Consider the following 14,989-nt stretch of genomic DNA (forward strand, 5'->3'; position numbering starts at 1 on the left):
AACACGGCGACACAAACACTTGAAGGAATCTTGGTGTTCATGTGTTACTTTTAATGACAGATGTCCTTTTCTATCGGAAAGGTATCCTTAAATGACTTCTTTCCCTGATTTCCGACTCTATCCACTATCCTATCCCTACAATAAAGGAAAATAAAGCCCAAAAATAAATTAAATAATAAAATTAATAAAAAAAATGTTTTACTTGACCTTCAAGGGGGGCGGGGGTGGCCGTTGTGACCATTATATTGGGGTGGGGGGGCGCCCCCCCAATATAATGGTAGGGGAAACACTGGAAGTGGTTGAACAATCTACAGCCAAAATGTCATTCTCAAGCTCAGTCATTTATCAAACAAAATAACAATCACTGTGTTGAGGAGTGTCTCCAAATTTGAATCATTGCTCAGTGAAAAACCGATCAAACAATATGAAGACATGAGTATGGAGTGAATTTAGAAACTTTGTTAAGGTTGTCAAAATATTGTTCCTTAAATAGACTACTATTCGATACCATGCATTTTAAAAAAATACAGTCTCTTTTAGGTTACGGCATTATTTAACTTTTTGTTTCCCATTTTATACATTTTAATTGTCTTAAACCGTCTAACACAAAAAAAATATCTCAGTGTTGAACTGTTTTTTTTCTGTCTTCTGTATGGGTTATATTAAATAAGCCTGTCAAAATAATAAATTAACATAACTATTAAAATAACAATCCAGTTATCCAGCATTGTAGCTGAAAACCCACATTTAAACGTCTGTTTTCCAACACCAACATACTTTCCTAACAGTCAAAACAGCATCATCATCACCATCATCACAATACCCAGACTCAGCCCTGCATCCACAAATACACACATGCATACATTTAGTCAGCAAGTCAAAGTCTAGCGGCATATAATATAAGTGATGAGTTTTTCTTTTCATTCTCCTGACTAATTTGCTGAGGGCAGACTCATAGCTGGACAATGATTTATTTCTGAGACTGTCTCAGGGTATGACGCGACCCGTCTGTCTCCCTCAATGACGCTCCTTTGTGCACAGTAGGTGGGATGTGCTTTTCAGTATTGAGTCAGACAGATAGAGCTCCCTCTGTCGGCTGGGAGCTGCAAATACACAGGTTGTCACTGAGAGAGAGAGAGAGAGAGAGAGAGAGAGAGAGAGAGAGGGAGAGAGAGAGAGAGAGAGAGAGAGAGGAAAATGGGTGGACGGAAAGTCCCCGTGTGGAAATCCCCTTGACTCGGGCTTTTTCTTTTTTTGTTCTTCTTCTAAACTATCACTTGCGGACGTCTGTACTCTTTTGAAAGGCTTCGCAAGCTGCGATGACTCAAAATTAGCTCTGATAGTGAAGGAAAGAGGAGGTTGAATGGCGCCGAGCACCGCTGCGGTGAGGCTGAGTGAAGTGGCTGAGAGAGGACTAGCCTGAGCATCCGGGAGGGCTTTGTTATTACCCCGACATATTACACAGGTAAGACACCCGTCCTCCTTCCCTTGGCCTCCCCCAGCATGTGGACAGTCAAAAAAAGAGGACTGAGACTTGTTGGGCACATCACGTTTGGGCCTTGAGTAATGTATGGTCGTGTTTCTAGGGGGGACATGGAGGAAGCTTGAAGCCTGCTCACGACAGTGGCTTTGACAGCCATTGTTTACAAAGACGTCACCCTCGAGCGCATAACAGGACATTTCTACGGCTAAATGTGGCATTTGCGGCGCCACGCCAAGTCGATACCCGCGCTTTGAGATGCTATTGAAGACTACATTGTTGCAAAGGTAGTTGTCATTGGAATTACGTAAGCCTTTAACGTCAGCAAAGTATCCTGTTATTGTGTTATTGTGTAGCCAGTAAGCCTTCACCGCCGCGTCCACCTTTGAGCCCCAGTCTGACAGCATTATTAAAAGTCTTCCAGCGGTGCCAACACAACAACACAAAACAGTGACGACTGACAACGTTGTCAATGTTCAATGTTGTCAATGTCTACCAATCCTTCTCATGTAGCCTTTAGCATGGCCTAGCCTGTTGTTGCACCTGCTGCTGCTTGTTTTTGGTAGTAGAGACAGACAGGCCACTGTTAGTGAAGTGTTTAGGTGTTGTAATTGTGAACTTCAACAGTAACTGGCAGCTTGCAAGAGGATGTTGTCTGAAGTTAAAAACTCAGCAAAACTCCAGGCCTCACTTGCTGACCATTACTTTTCTACTTCATGTGAGCTGTGAATGTGCTGACACATTTACTGTGAAATACTTATTCTAATCCTTATGAGTTGCAGTAACCCTACTACAGTGCTATACTTAAATTGCCAGTAACCTTAAAGACTTGAAAGTAGAGTAGCCTACTAAACAAAGTGTGAAAGTTAGCATCCAATGTTAAGAAACATTTTTAGCAATTGTTTGCTGAAAGTTTCCTGAAAATAGTTTTCTTAATGATTTTAGGTTGTATTTAAAAAAAAAAAAAAAAAAAAAAAGAAAAAAGGTAAAACTGTTGTACTGCTGTTGGAAAGTTTAAACACTTGGTTGGATTACTTACTACAGCATGACGAAATGATTCGCACTTTCATTGGTGTCTGAACATTTCCAGCAATTCCTTGGCGTCCTGTTTTTTCAAACCAAGACTTTGGTGTATTGGTTTGTTAAGGAGTTTCAAGGAGGCCTATTGGGCAGTCAGTGTGACCTTCCCAGCAGACTAGGTGGCCTTCAGTTCCAGTTTGGAAATCACCAGGTTTTTTTTTATAGGTAGACTTTGAACTCAGAGGGACCAAGAAAATCAAAAACCAAGAAAAAAAAAAGCAGAATTACAAGAACAAACAAAAATACAAAGGGTTGCTTATGTAGTTGTGTGTAGTTTTATTGCATTTAGCCAACTAGAATGATCCTGGGTGCTAGGTGGTTTCCCCAGACAAACCGTAAATTAAATTTAATAAGGAAGGGGATGCTTCACTGAAAATTTCCCACTGGACCTTACACTGTTGTTTTACTCTGAAGTAACATCCATGTCTCTTCTCTCCATCCAGATACCACGTTGTTCGGCTGGTGGTTGGTGCCTCCTCCTCCTCCTTTCCTTCTCCTTGTTCCTCCTCCTCCCCTCCTTCCATCCATCAGGCCACCATCATGTCACAGGGTCAGAACTTCCTCCCTAAATTCCTGTTTGTCTCCAACCTGCTGAAGGCGGTGAAGATCCGACAGCGTGTGCCCAACGATGTGGTGAAGCCGGCTGCCAGTGGCGGCCTGATGCACCACCTGCGGGGGATGCACAGGTACACGCTGGAGATGATTGCCATGAACCACTTCCCACAGGCCTTCAGGGAAGTGGTTCAGGCCGCCATCCTGGACCGTGCCATGCAGGCCTCACTGGAGCAGGAGAAGAAGCTGAACTGGTGTCGAGAAGTGAAGAAGATGGTGCCGCTACGGACCAATGGTGGGGAAAAAGTTTGTTAATATTTTGGGATTTTTGTGAAATCTTCAGAGTTGAGTGTCTGGATGATTTTGGTGAGGTCTTTGGATGTTTCATTACATGTTGGTAGGTTCAATGAGCAGTTTGTGATATTCTGGATCGATTTGAATTGATTCTCTTTAATCATAAGGTTTATATTAATACAAACAGGAACAATTCATCACATTTGTTTCATAAATGATGTCAAACTGTTGTTGATTGGTCTCAGAAAATGTAGCGATCTTTGCTGCTCAAGGCAGAGGACATGCTCTACATGATTTAATTTTCTATGATAAAAGAGGAGGTGTGTATTTATGACTCAAGGCTACTTGATATGTAAAATCATCTGAGATGTCATTACTCACAGGCAGGATTACTGTAAATGAACAACATTGGAGGGACACAGCTTTCACAAACACTCATTTCGCAGCCCCCTTGAGCTTTAATGATCTGAGTGTTTGCTAAGTCATGTTTTCTGTTATGTGGATGTTGTAATACGGGAACATCCCGTAGTATGCAAACATTTAATCATGATTACATCTGATCATAGCCCTGTACTGGGAAATTCTCAAACATCACATGTAGGACTGTTATTTACTGTTAATGATGTGTTAAACTGGAGTATTTCCACAGGTTTTAATTTATAACCTATGGGGTGTGTCCCCCTTTTTCTGTGTGGGACTGTGTGTGTGTGTGTTTCTGACGTGTGTTTCTTTACCTATAGTTTCAAACCACAGGTTTTTGTCACTTTCTTCTCTGTCAGTCAGAGCCAAGTTCAGTTAGATTCGACTAAATCAAGCTGTGTTTTATTGTCCTTATTGTAGGGCCCTTTGGATTTAAATAGTCATAACCTATACACATCTGGTGTGTACATAAATGCTATTTTAAGATGAGGGTAAAGAAAGAGAAGAGAATCATCAGCTGTGCCTTTCAAAACAGAAGAAGGAAGCGGAAATTAAGCTGCGTTAAAAGTTTGCCGTAAACATTGGAAACAGTTTTTGTATCTGTCGCAGGAAGTGATCAAAACTTCACAGTGAGAACTTCCTCAGCATGGCCGTAATCTGACTATTTACTGCATGTGGAACTTGTGGGATTTTCATATGTTGTTAACAACTAATGGAGTTACAGTCATTACCGTCAACCCTTAGTTCCTCTTTAGAAAGACCCCTGATCTGACACCGAACACATCTGACTTCTCGCTAGTAACCTGGATGGAATTTCCTGGTTTGTGAAGATGATGTCATAGAGATGAGACAGATTTTAAAGCTGGAGCGTCTAACACTGAAAGACCCAGACGTGACTTTGAGCAGAGGACGGACCACACACGCGCACGCACACACACACACACACGCACACACCCACACATACACACACATACAGGACTGACTGACTGCTGCTGAGTCACTGCAGCAATGTATGTACAGGGGGAGAACATGAGATAGCAGAGGTCTGTCAGTGAACATCCATCCAGAGCTGGTGATAATAATCAAGCTTACAGTTATAAGATCAGTCTGCGACTTAAATGTACCCATTTGAACATTCAAACCACTGAAATAGGACTGTGAAGCAGTTTCACCTCTTACAACACCTCATCTCTTTACTTCCTTTCGCCTCTTTCCAACATTATCCTGCTGTTTTTTTCTTCTTCTCTTATCCTACTGTCAACTTCTCTTTGACCAAGTAACTCACTTTCCCGTTGCCCTCATTCATCATGTTACAAATTGCACCGCGAGGAGTCATGAAGTAGTGATGCGATGAGTCAAATTGCCATGGAAATCTGATTAGTGCAATGAATTTTCATATATTGACGGACTGAAACTTTCCCATCTTAACTTCTTCACAAAAAAAAAAAAAGCGCTTCCCAATTATTCAATCCATCTCATGTTTCATGCAACGTTTCCATCAAGTGAAGAGCTCTGTTTTTGAAATTCAGAGCTTCTTCTGTCTTGAATGTCTAGGATGCATCCAAGGGTTTTTCCCAAACAGTATCCCATGTCTGTCATGTGTCCCCAACAGGCAGGATTTGTTCAGCTACAGTACTCTGACTCTACATACTCTAGTAGAAATGAGGACACACACACACACACACACACACACTGACACTGTGTTCTTGCTTTATAAATACAGATTTCAGGTTTCTCTTTGTAATGTGGCATCTGTTTATCTGCTCAAAAAAAAAACATGCTGTGTTTGTGTAATACGTCCAGTTCTCATCAAAGAAAAAGGCAGAAATAGTCTTGGCCTGGACTTTTTTTTATATATATATTGGAATGGTCTTAATGGACAGCTTGAATACAAAGAGTGGGCTTATTAATGACGCTTGAATCAAAAACACAACATGGCAAACTTGTGTGAAAACTGTCACCTGGATGGCAACCAGATCAGGATTAAGCGTGGTCGTACACTGGTGCATTTTTCAGGAAGTGTCCCAGCTTGCCACAGAGGAAGTATCTATATTTAGACAGATGGTACCAGCAGACCGTCTTTCATCTTTAGTCATCAGGCAGCTAAATTCAGGGTCAAACGTCTGTGTGTGTTTTAGGGCACAAGAGGAACTGATCATGCATATGAGTTTGGCTGTTTGTTCCATTTTTTATATGACTGTGTACATAACTCTTTTGATGATACTTTTCTTACTTGACTTGAGAGCTATGCATTTGATGTTTTTTTTTTTGTTTTTTATTTTATAAATTCAGAGTGATGCAAGATTGCCTATGGAAAGACACTTAACGCCTGTTGTAACTCATTTTACAGTTTATATACTGCAGGCTAACATTTGCTTAATTTTGATTCCAATAACTTAGCTGTTGTCATATTAACAGCAGTCTGTCTGCTTCGGGTGCGTGTGAATTGTTGCCCAGATAAACAGTACTTAACAGAGAAGGACAGATCTTGGAGAAAGACAGTACATTTGTATACCTGTGAGAGCGCACGTTATCTTAGCACTCATTAATCACAGCCTTGATCCGCTCTTGATAGCAGTTGTTATAGAAATAACATTCCATCCTGTCCAAGCCCCGCCCCTGTGGAAAGTCCAGGACCAGCTGAGTAGTAATGATGAGTAGGGATCATTGCAGGGGAACACACAAGTGCACAAAAGGCAGAAGAAGTAAGCGGAGGGAAATTCCTGTGTTTAGTGTGGTAACTGGGTTTTTCACTGCTACACACATTGACAAACATGGGCTCTTCTGTTTCTCAATGAGAAAAACACCCTGTGCTACCATTGGAGACCAAATAAAATTCCAGGATTTAAGTAATTCATGGTCTTGTAAATGCACACAAATGCCTTTTGAGAGGCTTTTTTTTTTGCTGTTGATCAGAATATAGAGGAAGTAATTTCCCTTGACAAAAAACTTTGTTATATATGTTTGTGTTAAAATATATGTTTCATGTAAATTAAAGTTTATTTATCTCAGGCACACTGGGTTAAAGCTAAGCTGTGTCTGTAGCTTGTGTGCACTTTCACACATGTGAATGTCATATTATAGTCTAGACACCAGATAGTGCAACAACTGACCTGGCGGCGTGGAATTCCCCATGCTTTTCTTTATGCCTGTGTGAGCACAGACTGAAATTGTCCGTTGAGCATGCTGTGTTCACGGCCAAGTGTGCCTGTGTGTGTATGCTCTCTCTACACTATTCAAAAAGTTTGGCTTCCTTGTGCAAAATCATTTATGTTATGTGCTAATATGATATCCCCCCCCCCCCTCCCCCTCTGTGTGTGCCTATAGGAGATGGGAACTGTTTGCTCCATGCAGCCTCTCAATACATGCTGGGCGTTCAGGACACAGACCTGGTGCTTCGAAAAGCCCTCCATGGTGTTTTGAAAGAGACAGACACTGGCGTCTTTCAGGCTCGTTTCCAAGCAGAGCTGCTCCAGTCCCAGGAGTTCACCCAGACCGGACTACGATACACCACCATGGTATGAAGTTAGACTAGTTGGAATAGTTAAAAAAAAATAGAGTATCAGATTATATTCTTAAAGGATTAAGGGTATCTTTATATCCGGAGGGGAAATTTGGTTTACAGCCAGCAGTACCACACAATCCATCACACAAACATTAAAGAGACATACAAATAAAATACAAAGGCCATTAGAAAACACAGTAAATTAAATTAAAAGTAACAGTAAATACATTTCATAAATAAACATCACATTGAACTATTGACTATATAACACTAATGGCAGTCAGGACGAAGTTCTGTAATCTGTTTGTCCTGCTTGTTGATAGGATGTATGGGCAGCAAGATGAGAGCAGCAAGAATTCCTCAAAGACTGGATGATATGGTTCTTCCAGCCTTTTTGACAGTCCTGAGTTTGAAAAAAATTAGTCAAGTCACTCAGATTTCACAGCTTACGACAGAAGTAATGTACATTCTTTGATGAACTTTCCTGCAGACAGCATCCACCTGAGGATAAAAAGCCAACTTGTCGTCCATAATTGTGTGATGGCAGTGGGAGTCTCTCTGATATCCATTTCCTTAGTTCTGGATACATTGATATCTAAACGGATGACTTGCACCAGTGCAAAAAATCAGTTGAAATAGGGACATGATCATCAGTTGAGCAGTGACACCATCGCAGAGTCATCAGCAAATGTTATGACATGCTGACTCTGAAAGTCTTAGGTGTATAAAGTGAGTAAAAGCAGAGAAAGGACACATCACTGTGGTGATACAGGAGAAGAAAGGATCAAATCAGATATTTATGGTCAGAATCAGATCCTTGTCTTATTTTAATTACTACATTTTATTGGGTTATTTTGAGTTTGTCACATACGTGCAGAAGTTTATATCTCAATTTTGATGTTTCATTTTAGGGCTTTTTGCCTTTCTTTAGCGATAAAACAAAGGATAGAGTTAAAGAGCTGGGAGAGAGATAGTGGGAAATGTCATGCGGGGAATATGTGCCACAGTTCGGATACCACCTGGGCTACTCACTCCTGTGAACCTTAGCCTATGTAGATGGGGCGTGCTAACTGCTAGGCTAACAGCGGCTCATATCCAAACTTTTAATTTGTGTGTTTGAATGTGTGTTTCAAGAACTGGGAGGATGAGTGGGAAAAGATTGTGAAGATGGCGTCTCCGGTCTCCAGTAGCAACGGCCTCCAGTTTGACTCCTTGGAGGACATTCACATCTTCGTCCTCTCCAACATTCTCCGCAGACCCATCATTGTCATCGCAGGTACCCGCTTTTTATCACCTAAAAGTCCATTAAAGACGGAGCTGGACTTTTTTTTTTAACATCTATTGCAGTGAAAGAGAAGGTGAAGGTATCTCAACAACTCACCTTAACTATCTGCAGTTAGTGAGTTGTGATGAATTGTTTCTTGTCTTTTTGATTTTTGATTCAATAACTAATTGTTGTTATGAATGTAGAAACTCACAGTTTAAGTGACGTTGTGTCAATATACACTTTATGAAAGAGCAAAATATATTTAAAAAGGTGAGCACACATTTCTCAAGTGCTTTGAGGTTCTTCCCAATCACTGGTGTCTTTGTATTGGTGTTCTGACATACATTTTTCTAGTATTATTCAAATAAATACTTAAATTAATTACCTCCACTACGACCTGAACTTTTATTCATTGCAAGATAATGTGAACATGCTTAACCCTAAATAAAAAGTATATGTGAAAACATATCTTAATTGTTCTTGAAAAATGATTTTGTTTTAAATGAGTAGTAACTCTAATACCGCTGTTCTTTTTACAGACCAGGTGGTCAGGAGTATGAAATCTGGCTCCTCCATCTCTCCTCTGAATGTTGGTGGGATTTATCTGCCGCTACACTGGCCGCCCACAGAGTGCTACAAATATCCAATCGTGCTTGGCTACGACTCCCAGCACTTTGCACCCCTCATAACCATCAAAGACAGTGGTCCAGGTAGGAATCACTAAGAGATGAGTGTTTTGCAGCTGACACGACAAAGTAAGGAGGAAATAGCCTTGATATAAACACTCATTCTTCTTTTTGTATGTAACGTCTCTTTCTGATTTTCACAGAGATAAGAGCTGTACCACTTATAAACCCGGGACGGGGGGCTTTTGAGGAGCTGAAGGTTCACTTCTTGATGGAGAAAGAACAGCAGCAGAAGGAGAGGCTTCTCAAAGACTACTTGCTACTGATAGAGATCCCTGTCATAGGCTTGGGCTACGATGCCACACGGATCATTAATGCTGCACGGTACCTATAAACTCTGTTTATTCAAAATGAACTGTATGTTGTTATATATTACATTTAGCTTGTTATGTTGCAACACAAGAATAAAAAGGTAAATGTTTAGGGGGATAATCTAAAAACTTAAATTTAAAAACCAAAAGAAAGTGCAGCTACTTGGAGATCCTCATTTTATGTGTCCGTCCCCAGGCTTGATGAGGGAAACCTCCCAGAGGACATGAACCTGATGGAGGACTACCTGCAGCTTGTCAACCATGAGTATCAGCGCTGGCAGGAGGACAAGGAGCAGGCATGGGCAGCCCAGCCACAGCGCCCACCGCCCTTCTCCGTCTCCCAGCTCTCCCTCATCGAGATACGCTGTGCTACACCGCGATGCACCTTTTATGTCTCTGTGGACACGCAGCCTCATTGCCATGAATGTTTTGAGAAGCGACAAGCCACTACTGGAGGAGGAGCGAGGATAGAAGGTGTGATCCAAACCAAGGGAGGAGGGGTACAAGGTGGGGTTGGAGTGATAGGGGGATCAGAGACAGAGGTGAGCTCCAGAGGAGTGCAAAGCAGCAGCCCCCCATCCTCCTCGTCTGGGAGAGGGGTAGCATTATCCAGCCCCCGCTCAGCCCCACCCACTGCTCCCAGCCTCAGCCTGTACAGTGAAACTCATGCCATGAAGTGCAAGACACCTGGCTGCCTCTTCACCCTCAGCGTGGAACATGACGGACTCTGTGAGCGCTGCTTCAACTCCAGGCAGAACCATGGACCCCCTGGAGCTGGAACAGCTGTAACAGGACTACCAGGCCCCAATGGGGGCCCTACAGTCCCCCACCCAGGCCAGGGCTCCGGCTGGACGCAGTGGCCGGGCCGGGAGACAGAGACAGAGCGCTGTAACATGTGCAGACAGGAGGCGTTCAGGGTATTTAATGGCCTATGTCCACCCTGCATGCAGAGACAGCAGGCTCCAGACAGGGGAGAGCCACAGCAGAACAACCCCAGAACTGAGGCCTCATCGTCAGCTTGGACCCAGGCCAGGGATGCCGAGCGGCCATGTCTCACCCTAACTCCGGGTCACACCTCAGCCTGGCAAACCCCTCTGGCCCGGCCTTGTAAAAGATCTGGCTGCCAATTCTTTGGGACGCCAGAGAAGTTGGGTTTCTGCACTATTTGCTACGTAGACTATCAGACAAACCACCGTAAGTTAAAACTGAAAAGGTCACCATATCTTTTTAGAAAGTGAAATAATCTTTTCAAGGCTTTCAAACAAGTCTTTGTAAAAGTATGTAATGTATAAATGGAGGAATTATAATTTGATTTCTATTTTTCTTCATGTAAAATTCTATCTCACATTCGCCCATTGTTCCAGACTTGACCCCTCCGCCTCCTCCAGTCCAGACCCGGCACGGTGTGGAGGCAGGCTTCCAGAACGCCACCCGGTGTCGTGGACCTGGCTGTGGTGCGGTTGGAAAGGCGATGCTTGAGGGCTATTGCGACAAGTGCTATGTCAAGGAGCAAAGTACAAGGCTAAACCAGGTGGCAAATCGCACACCACACTCCCCTCCTCTGGTCGTGGTAGGTGCCTGCCACACCTTAAGTCCTTCTTCCTTGTTGTTATTTGTTGTTAGTGTTATCTCCCGTTCTTCTCAAATCGTACACTATCCTGATATCTACAGTTATCTTTCAGTTCACTGACCTTTCTCCTCTTTCTTTTTCCAACCCCTTCTCTTATTCTGCCCTAAAAGCGTGACCGAGCAGTCAAACCCAGATCTTCGCAGCAATCCCAGACCCAGACCCAGACTCAGTGCCGGCGCAGTGGCTGCAGTAATGTGTCTCCGGGTTGCACAGACCTCTGCCCAGAGTGCCACACACGTGGCCAGGGCAGAGAGGCGGGCAGGCGGGCGCAGGCGCCAAAGGAAAAGTCCAAGCAGCGATGCCGGACGCAGGGCTGTGACCATTACGCCAACCAAGAAAAACAGGGCTACTGCAACGAGTGTGACCACTTCAAACAGATTTATCGCGGCTGACCACATACGCACCCACGCACGCAACAACGGTGATGACACATCGCTAGCACGCTAGAGCTGCTGCCCTGCTGTGGGCGCCAAATGCCAGTCAATGCACCTCTGATACTAACTAACCAACTAACTAACTAGCTAGTGACTAACTAGCAACCTTATGGCCTGAAAATCAAACCCCCCATGTAGAATGTGAAGAGAGAGTGTATGTACATGGGGGGTGGGGTGGGTGGGGGGTGGGGGTGTGTGTGTGTGTGTTCACAGTAGACATGGCCTCCAGAATACCTCTTTGTGCAATTATTATCATCTGCTGTGCCCAGTGCACTTATACAGTGAGAGGATTGGCTACATGTCAGAGCAACTGACTTAACGCTTGTGTACAATATGTATTTAGAGGTACGTATTGAATCGTGCCGGACATAATGATTGTATGTTGACATAAGAAGCATCTGACATTGCTTTCTAGACCACAGCCAAGGATTTTTGCCCCGTCTGTTTGTCCGTCTTAACCCATCTGTGTACCTGTCTGCCTGTCTGTCTAGCAGTGCTCTGTAGAGTGAGGGATGTAGGAGTTAGACAGGACCAGAAACCAATCTATGGAAGTACAAGTGAGCTAAACTGGGCCAAAGCAAAGAAAGTGATTTTTTTTAATCTTACTTGTCCTCCTCCAAAAATAAACAAAGTCTTGCCAAAAAGGCTGTTACAATCAATATTGTATAATAAATAAGTATTCATTTCTTCCATTATTCAGTCAATGGCAGTGTTAATATTTTGAGCCAAATTATCCTTACTATTTTTATCTACCTTTTATATGAAGATGATCTGGTGAATTGCTAGATATGGAAAGGGAGACCATGTATCTCGAAAGTGCGAGACAGACAGGGCAGGCCCCTGCTAGTTTTGGTGCTACATGTACAGAAATACAAGCCTCTCCATTGTAGCCAACATGCTGGCGGTCTCAGCGGACAGAAGGCAGAGAACACAGTGGAGACAGGACTCATTCTCTTTCTATTCTCTTTCCTTCCTTTTATCCCCCTCTTCTCCTCCAAAATAGATCTGTTGCCTTGGACATTGCTTTCCCGTTTACTGACCACTTAAGCACCTAGAAATGCATAGATACACAAACCTATACATACTCACACAAATGTAGAAGCTCCAGTTTTGTCCGGGATTGCCAACTCTATAGTGAACTGAGACCATGTTGAAGCAAGAAGTCTGGATGAGTATCCACCTTACCACCACATGCACACACATGCACACACATGCACACACATGCACACACATGCACACACATGCACATGCAAACACAGCTCTGTAAGATTGTACGCACCCCACCCCAGTCTGAGGTGATGTGTATGTAAACAAACCTGTAGAGAAGTGCATTCCTCTCTGCCCCACCCAACTGGATGTGCCAAGGCGACAATTTTGAAAACTTCTAAGAGCAATCCCATTGCCTGCTTTGGCTAATCTTGTTTATCTGAATGTGTTTTGTGCTGCTGCTACAACAGCACACTATTGGGGCTGATCCTCGATAAGTTTTGCCTTTAAGTAGTGATTGAAATTTTATGGACCAGAGGGGCCTGATCATGGATCAGTGCCCCCACCTGTAAAATGCTTATGTGAATATGGATCTTGGTCCATATCACAGGACCTTCCAACCCGATGCCTCATCTGCAACACACACACACATACACACACACAATGCACGCAAGCGTGCATCTGGAATACGCAAAACTGACATTCCTGTTTTTTTCTATATATTTTGAGATTTTTTAATGTATTTTGATATATTTGGTTTTGTTTTTGCCAAAAATTACATGTGCCATCTATCGCCAGACAGTTGTTGTTACCTCCTTAAAAATGGCCAGCCTGGACCATTCTGAACTAACTAGACTGCCGCAGGTAGACATCTCCCATGAGACAACTTGTAGTCAGTGTCACCTCAGACTACAAGTTGTCTCATGCTGAACATTTCCAAATGAGCACTTTCTCTTCGGGGGAACCTGTGTTATTCAAATATAAAAATATATTTATCTGCCGAGATAACCCCAAGCCTAAAACTTCAATCAAACAAACTTGAATGTGATATCAACGGAATGGGTTATCCCCTTTACTTCTGCTGAAGAACTCCCCCTATGTGTAAGCAGATGTCCATCTGTGGCTCTAGTTGGAGAAGCATAGACAAACAGGCTCTTGGTCTGCCTTTTCATTCAACTGTATCTAAAGCTGTCAGGCCGGCCTGCGTGTTGACGGCCTGTAAGTAGATCTCTGTGTGCTTTAATCACCTCTAGACAAACCTTAATCAATTAAAGGCTAATAAGTGGTCGGCTCATCATGACCTCTTAAGGTTTCGGGGCGTTGGCTGAGTTTGACTGGGGAGAGATCACATAAGTTGCACATGACTTGTCTAAGCTGCTGAGGCATTTAGGAATGGTACTCCGACTCGCTTAGGGACATTCCAACAGTAGGATAAACCGTCTGTTTGAGATCAGAAGGTGTAACAAAACATGCAAACTGTGTGGAAGTTTCTTTGTGTGATCTTTCAACATTAGGGTATTGTATGAAAAAAGCCTGGTTTTATTTGTTAAGTATTTATTCATATCAAGATATCTGTATTGTGTGATTCAATAATTATTTATATGTCGTCCTGAAATGAATTATTTTTATTAAGAAATCTGAAATCAGTCTCCTGTGGTTCTTGCTCTCTAGTTATCCTACTTCTGTGCTTGTGAATGCGTGTGTATTTGTATTTACTGTATGCTTGTGTGTGCTCTTTGAGATTTCAACATTGCACTCTTATTACAGCATCTGTCACTATGATGCCATGTGTTGCCTAATAGTGTTTCTGCTGTTAAACCGGTCAATGCACCGCAAATCCATCTCCTATGTAGGAAATACAGTGGGTGCTGCAAAAGTCATCAGATAAACGGATCACTGAGGCCTGCTTTATATGCGACATATGCACCATTTTATCATCTTTAAGTAGGTTAGCTTGTTTTCTCTTCTTTTCTCCGCCTACGTTTTTTTTTTTTTCTTTTTTTTTTTTTTACACATTAACAAAAACTTCATATGCTGAGGTTTTTTCTTTGGTGGTTTCTGTAATTTTTCGGTTCTTTACAGGCTTGAGGGGTGGATGATCAGTAGGAGGGGAGAGTTTAGAGTGAGGGGATATATGGCAGTGACAAGAGGGGAGATCGGTCATAATTCTATACAGGGCAGAGGTGACATTTAACAAATGTGGGACTGCAGTGGAGTGCGTGGGCTTTCTCATCAACCTACACCTTCTACCACAGTCAGATTGTTAGCCTGATGTGGTTTCCTGGAAATACCCCTGCGTGCAAACAGCCCCTTGTATAACTGCTCCTTTGCAGACAGGTGCTG

The 14,989-nt window shown here is 42.8% G+C and overlaps 1 protein-coding gene across 2 annotated transcripts; it reads left to right on the plus strand.

Annotated features, from left to right (window-relative positions):
- The first annotated feature begins 1,158 nt into the window (after positions 1 to 1,158).
- On the plus strand, positions 1,159 to 14,289 carry tnfaip3 (tumor necrosis factor, alpha-induced protein 3). 2 transcript variants are annotated; one of them, XM_020650250.3, is made up of 10 exons: positions 1,159 to 1,465; positions 1,587 to 1,767; positions 3,004 to 3,407; positions 7,154 to 7,344; positions 8,466 to 8,607; positions 9,138 to 9,308; positions 9,428 to 9,608; positions 9,792 to 10,789; positions 10,960 to 11,165; positions 11,336 to 14,289. In XM_020650250.3, the coding sequence occupies exons 2-10, from the start codon at positions 1,739 to 1,741 to the stop codon at positions 11,615 to 11,617; spliced, it is 2,604 nt and encodes an 867-aa protein (XP_020505906.1). In that variant the 5' UTR covers positions 1,159 to 1,465; positions 1,587 to 1,738; the 3' UTR covers positions 11,618 to 14,289. The 2 variants fall into 2 exon arrangements, with proteins under 2 accessions (XP_020505906.1, XP_020505907.1); XM_020650251.3 differs by lacking the exon at positions 1,587 to 1,767 and having other exon boundaries at positions 1,160 to 1,465.
- The last annotated feature ends 700 nt before the right edge of the window (positions 14,290 to 14,989 follow it).

Source organism: Labrus bergylta, chromosome 10 (assembly GCF_963930695.1).
Source record: "Labrus bergylta chromosome 10, fLabBer1.1, whole genome shotgun sequence".
NCBI lineage: Eukaryota > Metazoa > Chordata > Actinopteri > Labriformes > Labridae > Labrus > Labrus bergylta.

Coding starts and splice junctions, on each gene's coding strand:
- tnfaip3 (XM_020650250.3), top strand. CDS start 1,739: ATGCTATTGAAGACTACATTGTTGCAAAG. Junction 9,609..9,791: donor CGGATCATTAATGCTGCACG/GTACCTATAAAC, acceptor GTCCGTCCCCAG/GCTTGATGAGGGAAACCTCC. Junction 10,790..10,959: donor AGACTATCAGACAAACCACC/GTAAGTTAAAAC, acceptor CCATTGTTCCAG/ACTTGACCCCTCCGCCTCCT.